General features: G+C 35.4%; 3 protein-coding genes and 1 long non-coding RNA gene across 6 annotated transcripts; 3 read left to right on the forward strand and 1 right to left on the reverse strand.

Annotated features, from left to right (window-relative positions):
• The first annotated feature begins 6,159 nt into the window (after window positions 1–6,159).
• LOC108823308 (glucan endo-1,3-beta-glucosidase 8) lies at window positions 6,160–9,104 on the forward strand. Of its 2 annotated transcripts, none has more exons than XM_018596481.2 (6): window positions 6,160–6,319; window positions 6,768–6,861; window positions 7,108–7,172; window positions 7,261–7,599; window positions 7,682–8,181; window positions 8,462–9,104. In XM_018596481.2, coding segments are annotated over exons 3-6 (1,446 nt in total). In that variant the 5' UTR covers window positions 6,160–6,319; window positions 6,768–6,861; window positions 7,108–7,170; the 3' UTR covers window positions 9,067–9,104. The 2 variants fall into 2 exon arrangements, with proteins under 2 accessions (XP_018451983.2, XP_056851033.1); XM_056995053.1 differs by having other exon boundaries at window positions 7,114–7,172.
• A 415-nt stretch (window positions 9,105–9,519) lies between these two features.
• Window positions 9,520–13,004, forward strand: LOC108825141 (WD-40 repeat-containing protein MSI4-like). The gene is made up of 15 exons (XM_056995052.1): window positions 9,520–9,885; window positions 10,282–10,345; window positions 10,446–10,532; window positions 10,629–10,691; window positions 10,774–10,839; window positions 10,943–11,017; window positions 11,154–11,229; window positions 11,307–11,493; window positions 11,586–11,667; window positions 11,757–11,830; window positions 11,960–12,071; window positions 12,152–12,226; window positions 12,339–12,406; window positions 12,491–12,590; window positions 12,695–13,004. The coding sequence occupies exons 1-15, from the start codon at window positions 9,629–9,631 to the stop codon at window positions 12,794–12,796; spliced, it is 1,488 nt and encodes a 495-aa protein (XP_056851032.1). The 5' UTR covers window positions 9,520–9,628; the 3' UTR covers window positions 12,797–13,004.
• Window positions 13,005–13,498: 494 nt separating this feature from the next.
• On the forward strand, window positions 13,499–16,244 carry LOC108827667 (protein HEAT STRESS TOLERANT DWD 1). Of its 2 annotated transcripts, none has more exons than XM_018601118.2 (12): window positions 13,499–13,643; window positions 13,726–13,883; window positions 14,036–14,114; window positions 14,207–14,395; window positions 14,500–14,598; window positions 14,686–14,854; window positions 14,943–15,046; window positions 15,136–15,275; window positions 15,372–15,444; window positions 15,532–15,647; window positions 15,736–15,853; window positions 15,948–16,244. In XM_018601118.2, exons 1-12 carry the CDS (start codon window positions 13,599–13,601, stop codon window positions 16,077–16,079), a joined length of 1,422 nt encoding a protein of 473 aa, XP_018456620.2. In that variant the 5' UTR covers window positions 13,499–13,598; the 3' UTR covers window positions 16,080–16,244. The 2 variants fall into 2 exon arrangements, with proteins under 2 accessions (XP_018456620.2, XP_056851457.1); XM_056995477.1 differs by having other exon boundaries at window positions 13,548–13,643; window positions 13,729–13,883.
• Window positions 16,245–16,787: 543 nt separating this feature from the next.
• On the reverse strand, window positions 16,788–17,565 carry LOC130500418 (uncharacterized). The gene is made up of 2 exons (XR_008939048.1): window positions 17,188–17,565; window positions 16,788–16,977 (listed from the first exon to the last, which is right to left on the reverse strand). It is a non-coding gene; the product is annotated as an uncharacterized LOC130500418 (long non-coding RNA).
• Between the last annotated feature and the right edge of the window lie 9,013 nt (window positions 17,566–26,578).

The raw sequence follows: 26,578 nt of genomic DNA on the forward strand, positions 1-26,578 counted from the left end.
GTGGCAAAATAGGTTTAGAGTGTGTAAATCGCAGAGGGCAAAATAGTAATTTAACGTAAAACACGGTGCACAGCGGCTTGATGACAGGCCACTATGCCGCTGTGGGTAGCAAGGCCGCTGGGTCTCGATGTGGAGCGGTATCCTGACTCATGGCCTCAAGGCCGCTGTGCCTAAAAGCCGCTGGGACACTTAGCCTCGTTTTCTCCATTATTGTAACATGGCGGCTTCACGAACCGCTTCAGGAAACCGATTGAGCGTACGCAATTTTATTATCCAACACTTGGTTTTGCAGCGGCATAATGACACCGTGACTCAAGGCCGCTGTGGACGCAAAAGGCCGCTGCAACACTTAGTGAAATAGGCACACGAGCTGGACCATCACTCTTGCTTTTAAAACACCTCTCAAACCTTCCATGATCACCATGTTGCATCTCCAACACCTGATAAGGACATGTGCAATGAAATGCATCCTAGATATGCCTAGATGATGCCTTTGATGATCAAAATGCACACTAATGAATGGTTAAAACAATGCAAATAAGTAAGATATCAACATGTCCAATTGATATGGGGTTATGTCCAACAATTATTTTTTCCACAATAAAAAAACCATATATTCTATAACTGAATCTAAATAAATATTTTGTAACCACCTTTTAACTTTATAATGGTCGGGGCTTATTAAAAAAAAACCAAATATTTTATAACTGTTTTCCTTTAATTCCTATATTCTAGGAGGATCCATAACTGCAATATTTATGAAAATGTACAAATAAATTATTGATATATGTTGATTTAAATATGTATAATAATTACAACACTTTTTTTTGAAAATATATGCACATTTTGTTACGGAAATATATATATTTAATCACAATAATACATTAATTAATCCAAATTAATAACCACCTTTATTCTTACTATTATGACTACTAATATTAAAAATCTAAGTTTAATGCTTTATATTTAACTAACCCTGACCTTTTAATAATAATAATAATTAATATAATATTATTTACCATTGAAAAAGTTAATATAAAATAAATAATTAGATTTTTATTTCAATTCATGAAATACAAATTTATTTAACTAATATATCTACAAAATTAGAATTTTGCCGATAAATAATAATTATCATGAAATTAAATAATTAAAAGATAATTAAATTATCTCAAATTTTCGGGTCAACCATTACAAAATCACGGATAAATAAAAATTTGATGGATTTTTAATCGTATAGAATTCTAAATAGAAATTTTATAATTTAATTCAAAATCTAAGCTGAATTCAATGTAGATCACTAGATTTACCACTGGTGCCGTGGATTCATATCATATATGAAAATATACTAAAACTATATCATAAATTAGCAAAATTGGATAAATATAATAAATTAATATTTTAATATATAGGTCCAATTTAATCAGATTCGAGGCCTAGACTTATGGGATAGATTCTATATTGGTTTTTCGAGTACGAATATTTAATTGCGTGAATAATTCAAAATGCTAATAAATACCACAATATTCTGATTTATTTAAACCTGATTATATATTTCATCATCAAAATTATTTTTATTAAAACATTAACCTATTATAATATTCACATATATAATGCTTTCTTTGTAACATTTAAATGTAAATAAATAGTCAGAAATATAAATTTATATTCAATAAATTTAATTTGTTTCGGCAAATAAATTTCACTTTGAAAACGTGGATCAAAAATAATATTACTTTGTTATTTAAGAAAAAAAAAATTTATAGCTGTTAGAAATAAAGTACAATTAATATATGAAATGACTATGATAGATGTGTTTATAGTTATGAAAAATCACAAATTTAATATAACTATCAAAATATTTTACTGAACTTTTTAAAAAGTAATATTTACACAAATATGATCACAGAAAACACAAATATGATTTACAAAGAATACACAAACATGAAATTAAAATTTTTTTAAAAAATGTAAAACAAAAATATACCCGCCCTTCAAAATCTAGTAACTCTTCTAAAACTCATTTCACCTAGCCGTATAGAAATGATTGCCAGGAAACTGTTCTTACATCAAGTTTTTTCTAATTCTATGAATAATTTCATGCAAAGTGAAAAGGTAATTTAAAAGTGGATAAGGATAAAAAGTTGTGGATAAGGATTAGAGAGTACTTTAGAAATATGTAGTACTCACTCTTTACTAGTATAAATAGGGGTCCTCGTATCACTTGTAATCAATCAAGCAAAAACAAAAATAAAGAAGAGAAAAACACTACAAAGAGTTCTACAAGAATTCTAAGAGCATCTCCATTAGGGGTTTTAATACCCCTAATCCTTAACTGTTCCAAAAAAAAAAAATATTAAAAAAATCGTGGGGCCCACATTTATTTTGAACCTGTCTCTTAAAAATCCTTCTGAGTGAACCTGTTTCTTAACTGTTTAGCGGGCCCCACGCCACGTGGCGGCCCGCGATTGGTTCCACTCTATTTTTTTATTTTTATTTTTTTAAAATTAAAAAGAAAAAAAAAAATAAAAAAATTTGTCTTGGAATTGGAGCCCAGTACTAATGGAGATGCTCTAAGAAAGTCTCCAAATACAAAGCTTTTGTAGAAAGTCTCTTTCCTAATATATGAAGGCTATTTTAAACATAGTTGTATAATTGCCATCTTAACAATGCAAAAAATACTACTATGGATTTTTTTTCTAATTGTATCAGAGCCATGTTCTTTACTATCACCAACTTCTAGTGGAAGTGAATGTGGAAGCAACTGTTACCTTCGAAGGTGACATGTTCAAGAAACCGATGATGGAAGATTACTTTATTACAAGGATTTTCATGAATTCATCATCATGAAAAATAAGCCAGAAGGAAAAGATGACAAAGCATCGGAAATTCTTAGTAGAAAAGTGGTTGCAGTAATCCGTAAGCACGTCAACCAATCTCTTTTGAACATGTCTCTAAGTCTAACTACACAAATTCTTTTGACTTATGGACAAAACTTGATTCCATGATTCAAAAAATGCCTTGAAACAAAGCTTTTCTTATTCGACGGTTGGTAACATTGGAGTATAAATGGCCAGAGTATGATGGAACACTTGAACATTTTAAAGGGTCTCATAAAAATCTTAACAAAATTGAGTGAAGGTTGAAGACGAAATGCAACACTAGTTGTCACTCTAAGAAATTCATAACCAGAAGGAAAGCTTACCATGGAAAACGTCAATAAAAAAATAATAAACGAAGAAGTTCAGAGGAAGGAACAAGGATCGAACTCTTATTTATATGCTATAATCATTTATAGACGGTGTAGAGAGGAGACTCATGTTCACATCAAAATCACAGGTCGAGACCAATTTTGAAGACGATCTGACTCACGTCTGGGAGTTGTTTTTTTTTTTGTTTTTTTTTAATTATACATGGGTATCTTGGCCTCACATAAGTGGTCCAGATTAGTCACGTGTTGCCACGTCTCAGTCTTATGTCTCTGACGATGTCGAAATGTTAATTCTCCAGTGGCCAGGACTCGAATCTTGGTAGCTTCACTGTATTAAACTTTACCCTTAAATTAATCACCACCAGACCACAAGCCCTAGTTCACATCTGATAGTTACATGCTATTATTGTGGCAAGATGATCCAAGTCTAGACAGGAAGGACTTTCCACAAAATCGGCGAAAAAGGAAGAGTTTGTCTCGCCATCCCTTGTAGCGGAGGGCTTGGCGTTAAGAACGACTCTCTTGCAAGCTTCAGAACTCGGCCTGTCGAAACTCTTTTAGAAGTCAGACACTCAGAATCTCATGAGAGTTATCAATAGAAAAGAATCTATCAAGGAGCTTTTTGGAATTCTTCATGATATCATGAGCTTACTTGTTCCTTTTCCTCTATTTTCTTTTACGTTATCCCTCGAAAAGACAATATCAATGCAGACTGTTTAGCCAAGGAGGCACTGAATAACTCTTCTAACATCTTGTAAACCTTTTAATCTATGACTCTATTTGCTGATAAAAAGTGGTTCTGTTGTCACAATGTTTTTTTTATTTTACTGGGATCAAAAATCTTTAAATTAGTAGTTAAAATATGGAAGTAATTATGTGTCCTGGAAAGTATTTATGAAAGAAGTATTTATAGGTAAAGTCCTGAAAAATACATTCAAAATAAACTAATTATGTGTCAAAGTATGAGGATATGTTTGAAAATTTAGAGATATGAATATTTCCATATTTATCATATAATTAAAAATGAATTTTTAGTTAGATTCATAATAAAAATTGTATATTCAATTCTTTGATAAACTTTGACATTATTTTAAAAAATTATTGTCATGCAAAATATAGTCAAAATAACTTCTTTGACATTATTTAAAAGATGATTGTCATGTATCATCACCATATTGATTTTTGAAATTTTTTTTGACATTACACACTAACAATGATGACATGATTTGAATTTAATAGTGACATGAACATTTACATTTAATATTGATTTATATTTTGATAATTTTTTACAATGTGGTAATAACTCATAGATCACATTAATATGAAAATAAATAATATAATAGTATAAATAGAAATACAGTGATTAACAGTTTACAATTTTGAAATATTATTTAATTCTATTTTTATAAGTATATAATTTTTATTATTAAACAATTATTCAAAAGTTTAGCTGTTCTTTTTTAAAAAATGTAATTTTCCAATCCAAATACCATTAGTTTCTTTTTGATATCTACAAATTTTAAAAATATAATTTAGTTTTAAGTTTTGATATTTATATACCTTAAAATTGTTCTCTTAATTTTACAGAATTCAATTTAATATATTTTAGCCAAAATAAATAGAAAAAATATTTCAAAATTATAATTTAAATACATTATTATTATATATAAATTTAAATAAAAAAAATTTACTTTATCTTAATTTTACATATAATTAAAGTAAATTAAAAATTAAATTATAAGCAAATAATAAAATCTAAAAAATTAACAAAATTTTATTTTAAAATATAATTTAAATTTTAAAACTTTTATTTCTGCACATGGTGGAGGAAAACACCTAATGTTCTCTGAATTTCACAACTTGTCAATTACTTTGGCAAGAAAATCTTGTGAATTATTTAATACATAAGGGATTTGATATTTTTATCAGACTATAAATAATTTGGTTTTAATTTGGTTATAAATATGGAATATCCATGTAACTTAAAACTTGGATGTCTGATTACTTTTGAGTTATTAATTACACAAAATCATGAAGTTTTTAAGCATATCCTCATATTTGGATAAATAATTTATTTTATGTTTACTGAATTTCCACCATTTCACATACAAATACTTCTTTGATAAAAATGTTTTGATGCATCTTACTTAATCTACATATTTTGTTCCCAAGAAAAAGAAAACATTGTGATGGAAGCTCTAGGAACCAATACTAAACATGGTCCTTGTTGCATTTGCACCAAGAAAAACAAAATATGTACCAGAAATTGTGAATTTGCTGCATATTTTCCAAATGAAGTGTATATATTTTCTTATACGCTATATGTGTTTTCTGTTAATGTGTTATCATAAACATGATTTTTGAACTAGATATTAATGTTGATAAATTGTTAAATCAATCTTTTATAGGAAATCCGATTATGAAGCTGCTTGTGAATTGTTTGGTACACCAAATATTATAAGAATGATGAAACTTGCTCCGCATGAACAAAAACATCTGTTAGCATCTTCGATACTAAAAGAAGGTGGTGCATGGACCGATGATAATATCAGAGGTGGATTTGGAGTGATACAAAAGCTGATGTGGGAAATCAAATTACATAAAGCCTACCTTTCTAAGTTAAGGATGAAGATTTCAGAAGAGAAAAACAATTAGTTATACCTTTAAATCAGTATATATATATATAATGATACTTATCTATCTTCATTTGTGTTTTATAAGTAGTTTTTAGTGATAATTGTTGTGAGTTAACTGTGCATACCCAATGTCTTTGTGGGTAATTGGAAATTCGGAATGTGTCAATAAGGAAAAAATCTCAATTTTGTTTTTAAAAAAAGATTCCATTACTAACGGTGTTCTGGTGGGACACTTGAATGAGTCATTTATCGCTTCCAATCATCCGTTATGTTTTGAACGTTTTATTCTTTTATTGGATTGTAATAAAATATCAGTTTCACACTTTGTTCAAAAACGCGGCTTCACTTTTAGGTTTACTTCACCGCTCAGCGACAAAAGTCCCTTTGATTTTGAAAAGAAGAGAGCCTCCTCATCCTGCTCCCCCATTATTCTCTGCTTCTGCCCATCACTATCTCTCTCTCTCTTTCTCAGGTTACCATAGTCGATTTCCTTTGAAAAGCTTTCAACCTTTTTTTGATGTTTGGATTTAATTTGCATTTCGTCTACTTTTCGATTTGTGGGTTTGAAAGTTAGGGGTTTCGTTATGTCTCTAAAGTTTCTGGCTTTTATAGATGTTATCATTGTTAAGCCCTTTGATCAACGCAGATGGGTCTGATAACCGCTTTAGTGTTTCGTTGTGTTACATTGTTGGTTTCAAATGATTTTCACAGATGTTTATCTGGATTCTTGTTTGATAAGATCTACCGGTTGTTGAATGTTGTTCTGAGTTTAATAGATACGTTTCCACAGCTTTTGAAACAATCATATATATATATATGAATGTTTTCTATTGTATCTTGCTTGCTAACATTTCAGAAACTTGTCTTGTCTCATGTTCTCTAAATTTATTTCCTTTTTCTTTTCTTGGTTGTGTCACCAGATTGACGTCAGTGTGCTCTATACTCGAATCATAACGATTTGTGAAGTTGTTAAGCGTAAGGGTCTCTGGGACAGAGCACATATCTCACTCTCAGGTAAATAATGGTTTTGTTACCAATCTTCTGCCATGATCATCCTCACACATTACTTTTTTTCTTTCTTATGCAAGTGTTTCCAGGATTCCATCCACATTGTTGCTTCTAGTTTTATTGGTGCAGTAAAATTGTTACTTGATCAGAATCTGCTGCATTTCTGTTTTTGAAACATTGCATTTGTTTTTCTCACTTTTGAGGATAGCAAAACTCTGTTTTTGGATTTTGTATTGATTAAACAATTTACAGTTGCAGCAAGTTAACAAAGTCAGGAAACTCCCAGAAAAATAGGAAGGCACATATACAGTTCTGATGTAAGCGTGACAGCCTGGAATTGCATTTATTTGGCTGTTTTTTTTTCTTTCTGTAATTATCTCAAAGCCCCTTTTCCTTCTTTGTCAGGATGGTGAATCCGTTAACCCTTTTCGTCGGATTGGCAATCCTAATAAGTCCTCTAAGTGTAACGGTAGTAGATGGGCTGGGAGTTAACTGGGGAACAATGGCCACACACAAGCTCCCACCAAAGACAGTGGTTCAGATGCTCAAGGACAATAACATCAACAAGGTTAAGCTTTTCGACGCTGACGAGACCACCATGGGTGCACTCGCCGGCTCTGGTCTCGAAGTGATGGTTGCTATCCCCAATGATCAGCTCAACGTCATGGGAAGCTATGACCGTGCCAAGGATTGGGTTCGCAAGAACGTTACTCGTTACAACTTCAGTGGTGGTGTCAATATCACGTGAGTTATCAATATCTGCTTTCTTACTTACACATTGGTTGGTTGTAGTAACAACACTGTTGATGATGATGATGTGTTTCAGGTTTGTAGCAGTAGGGAACGAGCCATTCCTCAAATCATACAACGGAACATTCATAAACCTCACGTTCCCCGCGCTCCAGAACATCCAAAACGCTTTAAACGAAGCAGGACTAGGAAACTCCGTGAAAGCCACGGTCCCTCTAAACGCAGACGTCTACGACTCGCCAGCGAGCGACCCCGTCCCATCCGCGGGCAGATTCCGTCCCGACATCCTCGGTCAGATGACTCAGATCGTCGACTTCCTCGGCAAGAACAACGCACCGATCACGATCAACATCTACCCTTTCTTGAGCCTCTACGGTAACGACGACTTCCCGCTCAACTACGCCTTCTTCGACGGTGCTCAACCGATAGACGACCACGGTGTTAGCTACACGAACGTCTTCGACGCCAACTTCGACACTTTGGTGTCGTCTCTGAAAGCTGTTGGTCATGGAGATATGCCGATTATAGTAGGAGAAGTTGGCTGGCCAACAGAGGGTGACAAACACGCTAACACCGGTAACATATCTCTGAAACTAACATAGTGCTCAGGCCGTCTCGAATTATTTATGGACCATGTTAAAAAAATATTAATGATATATTTAATATATAATAGAATAGTTTTAAAAATTTATAGTTTTATATTATAACTTATATATTTATTTTAAAAATTCTTAATTTTTCTTTTGTTTTTCAACTTGGATCATGTTAGTTCCGTTTGCACCTGCTGTTAGACGGCTTGATAGTGCTTTAGATTGCAATGTTTGGTTTTGAAGAAACGTTTTTTTTTTCTTTGTAGGCGATGCTTATAGGTTCTACAACGGGTTGTTACCGAGGCTCGGAACAAACAAAGGCACTCCGCTTAGACCGACCTACATCGAGGTGTACCTGTTCGGGTTACTAGACGAGGACGCTAAAAGCATAGCGCCAGGAGCGTTCGAGCGCCACTGGGGACTGTTCAGATTCGACGGGCAACCGAAGTTTCCTTTAGACCTCTCGGGACAAGGGCAGAACACGCTGCTGGTCGGTGCGCGGAACGTGACGTATCTACCGAACAAGTGGTGCGAGTTTAATCCGGACGCCAAAGACCTGACGAAGCTCGCCAAGAACATAGATTTCGCGTGCACTTTCTCGGACTGTACCGCGCTCGGTTACGGGTCTTCTTGCAATGGTCTGGATGCGAACGGGAACGCTTCGTATGCGTTTAACATGTATTTTCAGGTGAAGAACCAGGATGAGATGGCTTGTGTGTTCCAAGGTTTGGCCAGAGTTACAGATAAGAATATATCTCAGGGACAGTGTGAGTTCCCTGTTCAGATTGTTGCTTCTTCGTCTTCTTCTTCTTCTGTGTCTCTTTTTGTTTGGTTGATCATCGCTGGAGTTTTGTTTGTCTTGATGTTTTGAGGTCCCTTATTGATTATATATATTTCTATTTTGGTCTATGTGATAATATGTTGGATTTGGGTTAATCGTACAAGACAAAGACAAAAACAAAACATTGTTGAAATAAGTCTAGCATGTAAGTCGGTTAATTTGGTTATCTCTGAACCAGAATAACGCGGTTATATTCGGTTAATTATATAGGAAGCTATATTGTTGATTCTCAGTTAAGGTTAAAACGATCGGTTGGTGTTTGCTGAATCGGTTTGAATTATCTAATCTTGCCGGTTGGTTCGTAAGTAGAGAGCATTTTCTGAATCGGAAAACCGAGAATAACGGTTCGGTTCACTTCGGTTAATTGATAATATTTTTAGTTTCCATCCATTATTTTATTATGTAATAAATAATTATTATTATTTTTCTTTTTGGTCAAAAGAAAAAGAAGGAGACGGTGGTGGTTTTGTTATGTTAGTAAAGGCAGCGTAGAGAGGAGAGATACGGATACGGTATTATTGTCGTCTCTCACCGAAGAGAGAGAGTGAAATCTAATAAAACGACAAAAAAGGAAGAGAGAGGAGAGGAAAAAATGGAGAGCGAGGAAGCAACAGCAGCAGGTAGCGGAGGAACAGTAGTAACAGCGTTGCCGAAGAAGAGAGGGCGGAAACCAAAGAGCAAGGAGGATTCTCAGAGCGGGGGGAAGATGAAGGAAAGCGGGAAGAAGACGAAGAAGGAGGAGGAGGAGCAGAGTGTGGACGAGAAGTACTCTAAGTGGAAAGGTCTCGTCCCCATTCTCTACGACTGGCTCGCCAACCACAACCTCGTCTGGCCTTCTCTCTCCTGCAGGTCCCTCTCCTTTCTCTCTCTCTCTCTCTCTCTCTCTCTCTCTCTCTCTCTCTCTCTCTCTTCTTCTTCTTCTAGGGTTTCAATTAAATCTTTCCTCGGTTAGATCTTGTGTTGAACCATTCTGATGCTCAGAGAGATACACATACATTTTCAGTTTCTGGGTTTTGTCTGTGATTCTCAAGTTATTGGTTTGGTGTTGAGCTTTTTATATGTCTGTCTTCACGTTTTGATGTATCTGCTGTTCGGTTTTTTTAAATCCCTAACCAAACACAAAGGAAAGGATGTAGAAGTTTTTGATGTTTTGTCTGTTGCTTCAGATGTTTTAGCTGTCTATGTTCATGTTTGATTTGATGAGGTCTTTCATTTGGGTGAATTTTGTTGTTTTTTATTTCACAGATGGGGTCCACAACTTGATCAAGCAACCTACAAGAACCGCCAGCGTCTTTACCTCTCTGAACAAGTAGGTTCTTCACTTTCTCCTGAATGTTACTCGCCATGACACCATTTGGGAAAGTTGTCTTCATGGTCTCATCATATTTGTATATTTTTTTTGTCACTAGACTGATGGCACTGTACCCAACACTCTCGTCATAGCCAACTGCGAAGTTGTTAAGCCACGAGTTGCTGCGGCTGAGCACATTTCTCAGGTAACTAGTTGTTCTTCCACCAATCTATAGCTCTTATCCTTACTATGCTTCTCACTACAATGGATGGATTTCCTATTCTGGAAATGTGTGTTTCAGTTCAATGAAGAAGCACGTTCTCCATTTGTGAAGAAGTTCAAGACCATCATTCACCCTGGAGAGGTTTGAATTCTTATATCATTATTCTTGTTTTGCACTTTGAGGAAAGTAAAACCCTGTTTTGATGACTAATTCGCATTTGCAGGTTAACAGAATCAGGGAACTCCCACAAAACAGTAAGATTATTGCTACTCACACTGATAGTCCTGATGTAAGTCCTGCTTCTTTTTTTTTTTGGCAATCATAGAGCATCCTTTGTTTTGGACCAATTTCAAGTTTCAGTTATCTGAATACTCTACATGCTTTGATTCCAGGTTCTCATTTGGGATGTTGACACCCAACCAAACCGTCATGCTGTGCTTGGTGCTGCCAATTCCCGTCCTGATTTGGTATTTCCACTTCTAAGAACATTTCTTTCGCTTGTCCTAACCTCATCATTGGAAGCAGTGATGTATCTCTTTGATATCTTGTTAAAAATTGCTACTTGTTTGCATCATCTGAACCCTTTTTTTTTTCTTCTCGCAGATACTAACTGGACACCAAGACAATGCTGAATTTGCTCTTGCAATGTGCCCAACCGAACCCTTTGTCCTCTCTGGAGGTCTGTGTCTCTGTCATTTTTTTAGTGTCTGATCATTTGGTTTTTACCAGTTTCTCATAAAAAGGTTCTTCTCTTAGGCAAGGACAAGTTAGTGGTTTTGTGGAGCATCCAGGACCACATCACAACGGTTGGCACTGATTCCAAATCATCTGGATCAATCCTCAAACAGAGTGGTGATAAGAGTGAGAGTCCTTCTGTTGGCCCACGTGGTGTCTATCAAGGCCATGACGATACGGTTGAAGATGTTGCATTCAGCCCAACTAGGTAACTTCTGAGAATATTCTCTCTTCCTTTTGATCTCGTATTTTTTTCCATGTTTTTAATGCTTTCTGATGATGTTTCTGGTCGTGAACTAGTGCACAAGAATTCTGCAGTGTCGGTGACGACTCTTGCCTTATACTGTGGGATGCAAGAACTGGGACTAGCCCTGTCACGAAGGTGCTGTATCGTCTTGATCCTAACAAAATTTCAAAGTTCTTACCTTCTGTTATCTTTTATCTTGTTCTTTTTTGTTTTGTGTTTACCAGGTTGAAAAGGCGCATGATGCTGATGTTCATTGTGTTGATTGGAATCCTCATGACGACAATCTCATCCTGACAGGGTATGGGGAAATAGATATATATACATGTGCCATAGACAGATGATTTAAGGCACACTTAGCATCTAATTAATAAAACTTTTAGTCTGTACGTATGTGTACTCATTAGATATAGTTTGAATGTTTCATCAGGTCAGCAGACAACACTGTCCGGCTGTATGATCGTAGGAACCTTACCTCAAATGGAGTTGGTACGCCTATTTACAAATTTGAGGGCCACAAAGCTGCTGTTCTTTGCGTTCAGGTTTCAACAACAGCTCTTATGTTTTTTTTTACTTGTACTTAATAAAACTCACTGATAACCCATCTTGTTGATCAAATCAGTGGTCTCCTGATAAGGCATCCTGTTTTGGGAGTTCCGCAGAAGATGGTCTCTTGAACATCTGGGATTATGACAGGGTGTGTACATATATATAATTCACTCAGATATGTCTGGAATTAATCTTTGTTGGCTTCTTCATTGAAAGCTATTTCATCTTACTCATGTTTGGTTTGTTTAACTATGCATCAGGTCAGTAAGAAGTCTGATCGTGCAGCTAAAAACCCTGCGGGGCTCTTCTTCCAACATGCTGGTCACAGGTTCGTACAAGACTTGATCCTAATTCGCTTGATTGCTTTCTCATTTTACTTGCTTCTAATTAATTAATATTTTTGTTTTTTCAGGGACAAAGTTGTTGATTTCCACTGGAATGCGGCGGACCCATGGACTATTGTCAGTGTTTCTGATGACTGTGAGACTACTGGTGGAGGTGGAACATTGCAGGTAAACCATTAATCACTTTCTTGGTAGCAGTTTTGTTTCTTGGTAGCAGTTTTGTTGATAAAACTGAAATTGTGTCGTGCTTATACTATCTTCTTTATTGGCAGATATGGAGGATGAGTGACTTGATTTACAGACCGGAAGAGGAAGTTGTGACAGAATTGGAGAAGTTCAAGTCGCATGTCATGACATGTGCCTCCAAGCCTTGATTGAGTGCAAAGAAATAAGAAAAACCCTTTCTATCTATCGCCTGTTATGCGGTTTAGTTGTCGGTTTAGCGAGTAAACTTGGTTTTTGTCAAAACGCTGGTTTGTCTTTTGAGATATTAGTAGATTTTAGGACTCTTCCAAAATCGTGTTTAAGGGTACATAGTCTTGGTTCTTGATCCCGGTTTCCTCAAGACTCTTGAAACTGCTATTTTGTTCAACTTAGATCTTAACCCAATTAAAAGACTGGTGCTGGTTTGAGTCTGCATTGAACATATGCCTGAACGAAATTAATATCCATCTCAAACTAAAGCCTAACACAAGACTAATGTACTTCGTTTTACTACATCGATTCTGTTGACTCTAATCAACAAACAGTTGTAGAAAATATCTTATCAAACTTTAGGGTTACATATGAGGTTTAGAAAAGATTTAGGAATCTAGATTAATTTTCAATAAACAAAGGGTATCTATGCAAAACAGGTAATTTATTTTGTGATTAGGCGTAAATTAATTTAAAACCCTAGAGAAAATGACAAACCCTTTTGATTTTGTAGACTACTTAACGAACAGTTAAAAGAAACAGACTGAATGTGAGAACTATTTAACGAACTTTTGGGTGATATTTTAATATTATAAGAAGTTTAGGAATTTTAGATAATTTTAAGAAACTAAAGGGTATCTATGCAAATGAGGTAAAATATTAGCTTGCCTTAAACCCTAAAAGAATGACAAGCCTTTTAGCCGAACTCAGCAACAAAAGTAGACAAGAGTCTTGGTAGTAAGAATCGGAAGGAAGGCAAAAATGGTTCGCAGCATAAACCCTAAGAAGGCAAAGAGGAAGAACAAGGTTTGAACTTTGAATCCCAAACTCTTTCAATCTGATTGTATAGTAACCTAAACTGAATCCCAAAACTCTTCAATTTTGATAGAAGAAGGGAGAAGCGTCTTCGTCTTCGTCGGTACCATCGATGCCAACAAGGGTATGGCAGCCAGGTGTGGATAAGCTAGAAGAAGGAGAAGAGCTTCAGTGCGACCCTTCTGCTTATAACTCCCTTCATGGCTTCCATGTTGGTTGGCCCTGTTTGAGGTGATTTCAGCTAAAAAAAGCCTCACACTTTAGGGTTTAGTAAAGAGATCTTTATATCTTCATAGGGCCTTTGATGAGAAACTGCTTTGTGAAATTATGTATACAAAGGCATCATAAGAGATTTACTGTTTCTTTTTCTTTCTTTCTTTCAGTTTTGACATCTTAGGTGATAAGTTGGGTTTGAATCGAACTGAGTTTCCTCACACCTTGTATATGGTGGCTGGGACTCAGGTGAGTCTTGTATCTTTTGAATGTGTTTTTTTCTTTCCTTCTTGATTCTCTTTATAAGTTGTGAATAGTAACTCTCCTCCTCTCCCTTTTAGGCTGAGAAAGCAAATATGAACTCCATTGGATTATTTAAAATCAGCAACGTATCTGGCAAGAGACGCGATGTAGTGCCCAAGAAGGTAGTGAATGGTGATGATGATATGGAGGATGAGGATGATGAAGATGAGGACAGTGACAGCGATGAGGAAAGCGAAGATGGAGCTTCCACTGCTCCAGTTATTCAGGTAATTTTTGATTCTTTCTGTCTAACTATTATGTTATTCATTTAGTAGAGAGTCGTCATTATCATGGTTAATACGTTTTTATCTCAAATGTTTTTGATAAACAGGTCCGCAGGGTTGCTCACCATGGATGTGTTAACCGCATTCGTGCAATGCCACAAAATCCTCATATCTGTGTCTCTTGGGCAGATTCTGGTCATGTTCAAGTAAGATAACGTTGTTATCCACTTGCACGTTCATGTTTTATATGTTTCTCCTAGAGTCTGATTTTTTGTTATTGTAATTGTGGGCAGGTGTGGGACATGAGCTCTCATCTTAATGCTTTAGCAGAGTCAGAAACAGAAGGTAAAGATGGAACTTCACCGGCTCTGAACCAAGCACCCTTAGTTAACTTTTCTGGCCACAAAGACGAAGGCTATGCTATAGATTGGAGTCCTGCAACTGCTGGAAGACTTCTTTCCGGTATGATTTTTCGTCAATACTCGGACAGTTACATACTTTTTCAACATAGTCAGTGTGTATTTATTTATTTTTTTCTTAACCCTTTTAGGGGACTGCATGAGTATGATTCATCTGTGGGAACCAGCTTCTGGTTCATGGACTGTTGATCCTATTCCGTTAACAGGACACACCGCAAGTGTTGAAGATTTACAAGTAAAACTGTCGCTTCTGCTGCAGCTAAATTGTGTGTTAACTGGTACCGTCTCCTTTTTGGGCTTAATATGATTTTCCTCTGTTGCCAGTGGAGTCCAGCTGAAGCCAACGTGTTTGCGTCGTGTTCTGTGGATGGGACTATTGCACTATGGGATGTCCGTGTTGGGAAGACGCCTGCATTATCTTTCAAAGCACATAACGCAGATGTGAATGTCATCTCATGGAACAGGTTCTCTTTGCCACACTTTGTTGTGTAACTTAATTCTTGTTTGGTTTTGTGTTACCTGCAGGTTGGCTCATTCTTTGTTTTTCCCCTTTCATGAAGGTTGGCTAGTTGCATGTTGGCCTCAGGGAGTGATGACGGGGCATTCTCTATCCATGATCTTAGAGTTATCAAGGTATGGTGAAGACCTTGGCTTTTATGATATCCATATCAATTATCTTAACAAGACTGTGATGTGATAAGCCTTTAAAACTTGAACTAGGAGGGAGATGCAAAGGTAGCACATTTTGAGTATCATAAGCATCCTATCACGTCGATTGAGTGGAGCGCTCATGAATCCTCAACACTTGCAGTCTCTTCCGGTGATAACCAGCTCACGTAAGCCACATAGTTTATGCATAAACACACATATAATCCGCTAAAAACACAGAGAAACTGTCTGATGGTTTGTGGGCTATATCTGCAGGATATGGGATTTATCATTGGAGAAGGATGAAGAAGAGGAAGCAGAGTTCAAAGCACAGACTAAGGAACAAGTTAACACACCTCAAGACTTGCCTCCTCAGCTTCTTTTCGTTCACCAGGTAACATCTTACTTTTTAACCTCTTTAGCTCTGGTTATAATATTTCATTGATGTCTTGTTTGTCTGAAAACTTTTTTCTATACCGTAAAACCAGGGACAAAAGGACTTGAAGGAACTTCACTGGCACAACCAGATTCCAGGGATGATCATCTCAACTGCTGAAGATGGGTTCAACATCTTGATGCCTTACAACATTCAGAACACACTTCCTGATCTCGCTGCCTGAAAAACTTGCTGTCTTTTTTTACTGAAAAACTTTTGTTGTCTCTTGAGAGTTGTATTTGCCCTCCCTGTTTTACTACTTCAAGAACTATACTCTTTCACAACTTGAAGTTTCTTAACCGTTATTTGGCTTCAATTTGTGACAAAATGTCAAAGTATGTTTTGAAAAGCTCTCTCTTTTACTTTGAGTTTATTATTTCACAACTTTCAAGCATTCATGATCTTACTATTCAAAACTCGCAGTAGTACTCCAATTAGATCATCATATTTTACTTAAGCATATCTATCTATGGATTGAAAACAAAACTTAAAAGCCACAAACTTCTTTTACCAACAACAGAAGGATCATCATCATCATGCCTCTTACAGCGAAAACATACTACTCCTAATGTTTGCAATAGGCCTGGGCGTTCGGTCCACCAATCGGGTTCGGTTCGGTTGAAACGGTTTTTCGGATTTTCGGATCAAAGCATAGAAGTACCATTCGGTTTTTTGACATTTCCGGTACGGTTCCGGTTCGGAACCAATCGGGTTCGGATTGGTTCTGGTGAGACAATGAAAATCCGTCTAAACCCGAAAATTAATCGGATCCGGTTCGGTTTCGGACTATAACAACCAAATGTAACCAAAAAAACCAAAAAATCACAAATATAATCATAATAACCGAAAATATTCGGTAAAACCGATAGAAATAACCGAATAATCCTGGAAAAAAAAACGAACCTCATTTATTAACACATCAAAATAGAACAAACTCCAGTCTAAAACTTCAAAAAATATTGAAATCGAAAGTCACATAACAGTACTAAAGTACTAGACAACACGAACTAAACCAAATGCTCGGTCATAACATTCATCTGCTTTGTTATGGTTTCTCAACCAAAAGATGATGTAGAATCTATCTGTAAACATAAAAACACATATGTAAGTGAATAATAAGAACAAGAAATTACAGAAAACAATGAAAAATGATCAGAAGACATGCATATAAAAGATGAGTTAATGAACAAAGCGAATCAAAAGACAGGCAAATAGAAGATATTTTTACTGATTTCAAATCAATTAAAAAATTCCGGAAAACCCGAAGAAGAAGAAAGAAAAAACAGACGAACCTGTAACTGATTTTGGTTCTTCTAATTCTCAGATAAAGCAGGAGACAGAGAGACAAAGAAATTTATTGTTCTAATTTATTATTATGATCGAATCAAAAGAGCTTTGTCCTTTTAGGATTAGGGTTTGGTAGCCGAAGGAAAAAAAAAACAGAACAGGTGAGAGAGGAGAATACATGAAACTGTGTATAACAAAAAATTATATATTTCGGTTTAGCCCGGTGCTTAGTTCGGGCCTCGGTTTACGACCGAACCGATCAGATAACCGAAAGGCAAAAGCTTAAGATCCATTCGGTGTTTAACAAGGATCCGCTACCGATCCGAACCCGTTACTTCGGTTCGGGTATGAGTATGGACTTCGGTTATAGTTGTTTACGCCCAGGCCTAGTTTGCAAGCTGCTAATTTGACAACACGGGTCTTCATCAAAAACGACGACGTGTAATTATTTAGACATCGTGGAAAAAGAACCGGTTCGGTTTAGATGATTTTCTAGAAATGCAGAACCGGTTTGATTACAAAATTTAAAATATAACCCACGCGTGTTTCTTTTTTCTCGATCGAAACCCGAGTCAAAAAAATTTGAAATATAACCGTTAGGAAGAGAACATTTTCTCACAAATAGAAGAGACTCTTTGCATCTTTTTTGCTTTGAAGAATGAAATCAATCGACTCTTCCACAATTTGCAGAAACGTGAAATCTATTTTACACTCTCAGATTAGAAAGTGTTTCGATAGTGAATTCGTTTGAAGAATTCCTCTTAGTTTCCAAGTTTATTTTCTTTTTTCCTAATCGTTTTGGTTGATTAGGGTTTCCTTTTCACGATCGCCTGAAACCGATTCCGACTGGGTTGTGTGTTTCTCGCTCGGTATACGATCGTCGTATCTTGTCTATTTGCTAATGATTTCTAAGTTTCCTCGCGATCTTGTTTTTATAGGGTTTTCAATTTTCCCAATTGTTCAAATCATCGCAATGGATGGAACTGCATGTGGTGAAGCCTTGACTCCGCGTGACTTTGGTTAGTCTTTCTTATTCCGGCTGTGCTCTCTGAAGCTTCACTCCGCGTGAAACCTCTTTAAGGTACATGCTCTGATTCCTTTAATCTGGGTTTTGTTTTTTTCTGATTCAACAACTGAATCCCTCTTTTAACAAGACTTTTAAAGCCTTTTGGTCTTGTGCGGTTTTTATCAAACCCAAGAGATTAGATAGAACATTCTTCTTAATGTTCTACCAAATCGTGTTTTGGGTTTTTGGTTTTTCATATTAAACCCAATAAGATCATAGGCAGACACTAATCTAATAGTGTTCTGTCAGATTCTTTTTTTTTGGGAACATTGTCCCGTTGTTGTTGCCTCGAGAGGAAACTTATGCCATCCCCCTAATAAGATTGTTAATTGGACCGATTATATGGGTTGGTAGTGCATGTCTAAGTAAGGATGTTAGGGGATGGGCAAATAAGAGACCATACGGCTTAATAAGTCTTTAACACAAAGACTTACTTCACTTTACTTACCCACGGCTTTTTCTAAAATCTGTTTTCGATTATAAAGATGGATGGGAGTATAACGACCAAAAGTCTTATGACAAAAAGACTACAAATCGAAAACAGATTCCTTACTCTGTACCCACGGCTTTACAGAGACAAAGACTTTTAAGACATGTCGGTTAAAATTACTTTGAATGGAAAATGTCCAAAACAAAGGCTATGATGGATGGTGTGACCGAGAACCATTTGAATGGGAAAGAAAGTTACAACCCGCTGCTTACAAAAGTCATTGTCTAAAAATTTCTTTTAAGACAGGTCGGTTAAAAGACTTATGGATGGGAAATGTCCATAGACAATGGGAACCGAGAACCATTTGAATGGGGGAAAAAACGACCATTTGAGGGAGTCGTAAGGCAAAGACTACATGTCTGTTTTTCAATTCGTTGGATGGAATAAACGACCACGAGTTGAAATAAATTTTAGTACAAAGACCCCCCACGGCTTTCTAAACTTATGGATGGGGGTGGAGTATAACGACAAACAATTTAAGAAAGTCATGCCCTACCCACGGCTTATGAAAGTCTTTAAGACAAAAGACAAGTAGTCTAGTTTTTTTTGACAATGACTGCCTGTGTCCGCTTTTCAACTCGTTGGATTGGAGTAAACGAGCAGCGATTGAAATAAGTCTCAAGGCAAAGACTGAAAAACAGGTTCTTATGTTACCACTTACGGCTTTAGAGAAGTTTTTAATTTGTTGGATGGAATTAGAGGACCAACGGCGGCTTGTCCATTTTCTGAATGGAAAGAACGAGCAGAGTGACTGTAAAAATGTCTCAAGCCAAAGGACTGAACCGTAAACAAGATTGTTAACTGGACCGACAATGTGGGTTGGTAGTGCATATGATGTGATATGTGAGGAGCTGCTGACATGGCACTTGCATAATTATAAGAAGAGAAAGAGTGACTTGGCATCTGTAGAAGAAAAGAAAAAACAAGAGAGAGAGAGAGAATTACAGCATGGGGAAACAGAGTCCAAATCAGTTGTGCTTTCAAGAGAAATCATAGATACAACATCATTGTCTCAAGCTACAGATATCGTGTTGATGGAGTGATGGATAAGATTGATGAAGATGATGAAGGGATGCAGAAGCTATGGGAATTTGTTTCACTTGAAACAGAGTTGCTTGAGAAGCAAATAATTCAAGGAGGAAGAAACACCTCCTTTACTAGAAAATTCAGAGAAAGTTACAGAAATCATGGTGGTTTAAGTTCAGGCTTAGGCTTGGATTGGCACTGGCAACGTACATTGGCAGATAACACGTTCTTTTGGCATGGTCGCAGGAGTGGCAACTCTTTCACAGTTTGGGGTTTGGCATAGTTCATCTCCGCCGTTTGAGCAAGAGAAACAAGAATGATCCTTTTCAGCATGGAGAAGACATTCTGGAACTATGATTTGAGCTCAGGGTGTTGCTAAGCCCTGCTGTTAGGTTGAGTGAAAATCACACGTTACTGCTACTGCTCTACTTGTGGAGGTGATCATGTGTCCAAGGCTACACATTTGAGCACCAAAGATGGGTGGTTCTGTACAGTTACGGGACAAGTTATATATGTTATTGGAGTTAATGGAAACACATAATTCTCTCTCTAGCTGGAAGGAACTTCAGTGTCCTCATTCTTGGCTGTTCAGGTTTCGATACAAAATGGCATTTTCTTGTGTTGTACTCTGCATCTTTGGCCAAGAGGCTTTATTTTTTCTGGAAAAACAAGCCGATGTTGCAGGCTGATGTTTTTGGTACGGTTGTTTATGCATGTGAGACATGTTGGTGCATTTCAGCTACAGCAGGTTCAGTACTCACAGTACATAAAAGATTAGACAAAGATGGTGCAAATACTGATTTGGGGTTGCGATAAGCATAGGTGGAAGAGTAAAGGACTGCATTATACAAGAGCATGAGTTTAGTGAAAGTCTAGCAGAGACTGTTTCTGAAACTCATGGTACCGTGCTTACCGCAGCCAAAGAGAATAAGTCATTAAGGGAGCATATTAATGAGAAGAACCTGCTGGATTTTCATGTGGACAGAAAGACATTTACAATGGTTCAGAGGCTTGGTTTATTGGGGGGGGGGGGGGGGGGGTTTAATACATGACATGAGTTACAAGCACTTCAGAGGAGTACAAAAAGCAGGATCACTGTGTTAGGAGGATACCTGATTTCGTTTCAACTCAAATAGTTGGCTACAACTGCACTGACAACAAAAGAAAAAGCTGCAACATAGATGTTCAAGCTACATGTATCGCAGATCAACAATATGATGCATTTTCTTCATCGATGCAGCTGTGTAATGAAACAGTTGGTGAATCGTTTCCGCGTTTCCTTCAATTCCAGTTGCTATCTTCCTTACTCCCCCTGAAACATTTGAAGTTGATTTTCCTTGGAATCGCTTGGACAAGTGAGTGGACATCAAAGCAACACCGTACACACAGAGATCAGGTGGGCTTTACAAGTGGAGAAAGTAGTCCACATGTCTCATGTCGTGTGATGAGGAGCAGAGAACCTGTGATTGCTCCATGAAGCGAACACTTTGGTATCAGTATGACAGAGTCGACCACTTTGCTCTTCAAGAGCAGTTGTTGCTCATAAGTCATAACCAGTACAAGTGGACAGCCATTATAGACAGATCAGAAACCAACAGCTTGAGGGCAAGCTGGTTCTTCAAAAGGGGGGGGGGGGTTATTGATAGGTGAGGAGCTGCTGACATGGCACTTGCATAAGAATAAGAAGAGAAAGAGTGATCTGGCATAGAGTTGTAAAGAGAGAGAGAGAGAGTGTCAGTTCACTGTATAAATAGATGAGCGATTGTGTGTAGGAGTTATGCATCTTGTGGGGATGTATCTGGGAGAGATAATAAGGACTCTCAGTAAACCCTAGGTTCTGGAGACTGTAATCAGAGTTCTTGATCAATAAACTAGCAAGTTCCTATCAGGATGTTAGTAAACGATGGGGGTTCACTGGTTCAGTTTGTTGGATGAATAGAGCGATCAATAGCTGAAAAAAAGTCAAGGTTTCAATCTGTTGGATTGATATGGCGACCAATGGTTGAAATAAACTTTAAGATAGCCTATAAAACAAGGATAATTTATTTTATTGAATGAAAACCACAAGGCTTAAACGTGTCTAGTTTATAGACAAAATGAGTACATTCAGTTTTTCAATTCGTTGGATGGAAAAAAAACACCAACTATTGAAAGAATTTTTAAAGGCAAAGACTGAAATGAAAAACAAGTTAGTATTGTGACTTAGAAAAGACAATGTGCTGATTCGCGACTAGCTGCCTGGATGGAAATAACGACCAGGGGACAGAACAAAGTCTGAAGATAAAAGACTGTAACGAAAACAGATTCTTTATTTTTAGGACTACGAAAAGTTTTAATACAAAGACTGGATAGGTTTCGGCTTGTTGAATGGAATAAATGACCAACTGGTGAAAAAAACTTGTGGGAAGGATGACTTTGATTTGATCTTTAAGACAGAGACTGAAACGAGAACAAATTATCTTATATTATTATTCATGGTTTAGAAAGACAAAAGACACTGTATGGGTGTTGTTCAGCTTGCTTGATGGAACTAACGACCAAAAGCTGAAAAAGTCATGACATAACCCTTTCTCTACCACAAGGTTTATAATCCTTTAAACTGGATTTTGTCTTGTCTTTGATTCAACAAATGAATCCCTCTTTTAACAAGACTTTAAAAGCCTTTAGTTTTGTGCGGTTTTTATCAAACCCAAGAGATTAGATAGAACATCAATACTATTAATTCAGGATCCCTTTTATGGATTTGCCCTTAATTTTCCATGGTATATTACTTTTTATGCCATCAGATTTGTCTTAAAAATTAAAACTCATTAAGGATAGTTTAGGAAATGAAATAAGGACCACCTAAACTACCTAATATCTAGCTTATCATTTATATATATGTCACCTATTTCTACGTGAACCTGTTAAACCAATATTAATGGACCCCTATTCATATTAGTCTCATCTATTGCCTATTGGTTAGGGCTGGACAAAAAATCCGAACCCGAAAAATCGAACCGAACCCGATCCGAAAAAGTAGCACCGAACCCGAACCGAAATTGATTAAATATCCGAACGGGTTCAAAATTTTGGTATTTAAAAAACCGAAACCGAACCCGATCCGAACCGAAGTATTTTGGGTACCCGAATGTATCCGAATTAAATTTATATACTTAAATATATACATTATTTTTATATATAATGTATATTAAAAATATTAAAAATATATAAGATACCTTTAAATTTTCCAAAATACTCGAAAAATATATGCAAATAGTCAAAAGTAAATGTTTAAAATAGCTAAAGTATACTGAAAACACCAAAATAGTTAAATATCTATTAATTCTTTATCCAAATATTCAAAGAAAACCAATTTATATGTTAAATTAAGGTATTTTGACATATATGTTATGATAATTTATATGTCATATATTATCTTTCTTATAGATTTTGAAAATTTAAAGTATATAATGAATTTTAAAAATTTAAAAACATTTTAAATGGGTTATCCGAACCCGAACCGAACCCGCAAAGATCCGAACCGAACCCGAACCGAAAATTAGAAATATCCGAATGGGGCTGAAATCTTTGACCCCGAAAACCCGAAACCCGAATGGACTGAACCGAAACCCGAATGGGTATCCGAACGCCCAGCCCTACTATTGGTGTAATGAAAATTTGATAGATTATTTTAATGCTATCAACACTAAAATAAGAAACTATATAATTGATATAAGCCAAGCATATTGTTCTGAACAATTTAAATATATATCTATGCCTCTTAAGTCATTATATTTATATGTTAGTATTGATATACGACAAATTTTGAATTATATAACGCATGCTAATTTTTTTAATGGGTCCAAACTCTAAAAAGCTATGTATTTGTTTAAAATAAGGTCCAGTTTATAGCTTAACAATTAATTGATACCCAGTTTACTCGAGATGTTCTCGACCTCAATCACAGAAGATCACGTGAGATCGCAAAGTTATGTTCCAGTCGATAACCAAAATGTTTTCGAATCTTAAACCAAATATTTTTCAAGCGATATGCTCCTATAATATATCATTAGCGAGGATATATTCCTTTAGAATATCCGTACTGTCACTGACTTTTCATTCTACTATAAATACTACCATCTACATTATCTAATATTTTGAGCTTGAGGCTATTTGAAGCCAGCTTAACTCCCATCTACACTGCATATCTGTCTAACTTTATATCATCCATTTCTAGGTTAACGAATTTATGACATTTACTATCATAAAAATCAATAATATGTCTGATGTCAAACTTTTCAAAACAGGTTGGAGATATATCACCAATATTATCAGAACATGAAGAAGCGTCTTATCTTACTGTTATTGATAGTTCAAGAGGAACAGAGACGAATAGAACGCCAAAGAAGTGAATCTCTGTACGTTCTTTTTTCCTTTACTTTCATTAGAAATGTTGGGAGCTGCAAAGCAATCAATAAAAATAATCATATCATACAAAATATGTGTTTGTTGTATAAACTAATGCATCTAAATCCATTAGTTAAAAATCAACTTAATATTGTTGATCCGTATTTTCAACAATGCTCATACAACCTACAGCCATCATTTCCTTTTTAGGAGTCTATTTCAAGCAATGCCTTTTTAAACTCTTCTGAAATAAACTAGAAACGAATCAGTATACACATGGACATCAGTCATAATTTTACAATTAGTTATGTTTTTTTTTTTTGTAAATTAGTTTTGTTCTATTAGTATGTTTCAAGCATAATGTATAGCATTAACCCGAAGCTTAATTTAGGAACTCATATTCTATCACAGAAAAATGAAAAAAATAATAAAAATTTATAACACAAATATAAAAATTAAATTTTTAGGGAAAAATGTATACCAAAAATATACCCGCCCTTAAAAGGGCGGGTCAAAATCTAGTCTATTCTATTAATTCTTCAACATGTCCAATTGATAAATGTTGTGTCCATCTTTTTAAATTTTATAACTGCCACAAATACATAAATAGACATACAAATTAATTGTAAGCAAACAATATAACTGTACCACTAACGTAACCCTATATTATTTTTTTGTAAACTAACCCACTAACCCTACATTAAAGGAACAAATATTAGATATGTTAGAGAAAAATATTATAATAGGTTAACTTCTACCATTTATTCAAGTTTGATATCAATATCAACATTGTTAAAAACAAACTATATCAGACATTGTGGACACTTCAGAGATTCCGTATTATGTATACTTTACAGAGGGATAAAAATTTCACAGATTATTATTAGAACTGCAATATTATATGTACACAATTATTTGAAAATGGAAAATCTATAAATATTTAAATTAAAATAATATTATGCTTTTTGCGGGTCAAAACTCTCGCCTAAAATCTTAATCCATCTAATAGACCAATTAAAATAGTTCATGTAAACACTAATTATATATAAAATTAAAAATTAGATAAACAAAAAAGGTGATCATCAAAAATTAAAATTTTCAAAACCCATTTTACTTTTTTTTTGCTAAATAGGATTAAAAGGAAAAATACAATTACAAAGAAAACTATAAATATGATTAAATAAATATAAATATAAAAATTAAATTTCTAAAAAAATCGTAAAACAGAAAATAAACCCGCCCTTTGATATTATTATGGAAGTTACTATTTATAAAAATATATTCTATGAGTTTTAGTTTAACGGATTGTTGCGGATTGTGCGGTCATGTTTTTTAACCAAAACAAAATTGAAAACCAGTGGGTTGGCGGATCAGCGGGGCAAGTTTCACCCGTAACCCAACCTTAATCGTGCGTACCAGTTCAATTTTTAAATTGTTATTATTTAATAAAATATATTTTTATTAAAACTTATACACAAATATAATTAAAAATACAAATATAAACAGAAAGAAAGAAAAATATCAAAAAATAAATTTAATTTTTATATTTAAACTCAAAATTCATATTTTATTAATGATTTTTGTTTTACAATTATAAAGTGCTTATCTTACATGGGTTTTTAACAAAAGGATATATAAGAAGTAAAACCCAAACAATCAACTTATATTATTTTATATTATTTTTGAAGTTTTCATTATTTTCATATTATTTTCAGTATTCTCGATATATATCCACTAACGTATGAATTAGAATGAAATTGTTCCCGAGAATTTTGGGATTAAAGTGGGGGGATATTAAAAAGCGGTTACAATTATTTTTAGTAGATTATCTAGAAAAAAAAATGTTGGACTAAACCTATATCAATAGGTCATGCTGAAGAATTAATAGAATAAGTCTCAAGGCAAAGACTGAAAAACAGCTTCTTATGTTACCACTTACGGGCTTTAGAGAAGTTTTTAATTTGTTGGATGGAATTAAAGGACCAACGGCTGCTTCTCGATTTTCTGGATGGAAAGAACGAGCAGAGTGACTGCAAAAATGTCTCAAGCCAAGGACTGAACCGTAAACAAGATTGTTAACTGGACCGACAATGTGGTTTGGTAGTGCATGTGTCTAATGAAGGATGTGACTCAGTGAACCAGTTTCAGTCCTCCTCTTCTGGCATTGTTGTTGATACTCTGTCTTTGGGTTCTGACAGTGGTGGGTTATACACGCTCATCAAGATTAAACAATTTTTGTCCTATGAAGATAGAGGACTTGGTACAAACATCAACATGTGTGAAGGAGAAGCAACAGGTACACAAATTGTTTGTTCCAGTGCTTAGAAGGGTACAAGGCAAGAAGAAGAAGCAAAAGGTTGGAAGTATAAGTTCAAGAAGAGATCATGGAGAAGAGTCTTCTTCCAAGAGAAGCTCTTTGATGATT

The sequence above is a fragment of the Raphanus sativus genome, chromosome 9 (genome assembly GCF_000801105.2).
Source record: "Raphanus sativus cultivar WK10039 chromosome 9, ASM80110v3, whole genome shotgun sequence".
NCBI classification, from domain to species: domain Eukaryota; kingdom Viridiplantae; phylum Streptophyta; class Magnoliopsida; order Brassicales; family Brassicaceae; genus Raphanus; species Raphanus sativus.

What these genes read in the sequence shown, in the direction of transcription:
- LOC108827667 (XM_018601118.2), top strand. Translation starts at nt 13,599, where the DNA reads ATGGTTCGCAGCATAAACCCTAAGAAGGCAAAGAGGAAGAACAAG. An exon ending in ATATGGTGGCTGGGACTCAG is followed by an intron (nt 14,115 to 14,206) that starts GTGAGTCTTGTA and finishes TCTCCCTTTTAG; the next exon opens with GCTGAGAAAGCAAATATGAA. An exon ending in ATGATCTTAGAGTTATCAAG is followed by an intron (nt 15,445 to 15,531) that starts GTATGGTGAAGA and finishes AACTTGAACTAG; the next exon opens with GAGGGAGATGCAAAGGTAGC.
- LOC108825141 (XM_056995052.1), top strand. Translation starts at nt 9,629, where the DNA reads ATGGAGAGCGAGGAAGCAACAGCAGCAGGTAGCGGAGGAACAGTAGTA. An exon ending in CTGCTGTTCTTTGCGTTCAG is followed by an intron (nt 12,072 to 12,151) that starts GTTTCAACAACA and finishes TGATCAAATCAG; the next exon opens with TGGTCTCCTGATAAGGCATC. An exon ending in TTCCAACATGCTGGTCACAG is followed by an intron (nt 12,407 to 12,490) that starts GTTCGTACAAGA and finishes TTGTTTTTTCAG; the next exon opens with GGACAAAGTTGTTGATTTCC.
- LOC108823308 (XM_018596481.2), top strand. An exon ending in AGTGGTGGTGTCAATATCAC is followed by an intron (nt 7,600 to 7,681) that starts GTGAGTTATCAA and finishes GATGTGTTTCAG; the next exon opens with GTTTGTAGCAGTAGGGAACG. An exon ending in TGACAAACACGCTAACACCG is followed by an intron (nt 8,182 to 8,461) that starts GTAACATATCTC and finishes TTTTCTTTGTAG; the next exon opens with GCGATGCTTATAGGTTCTAC.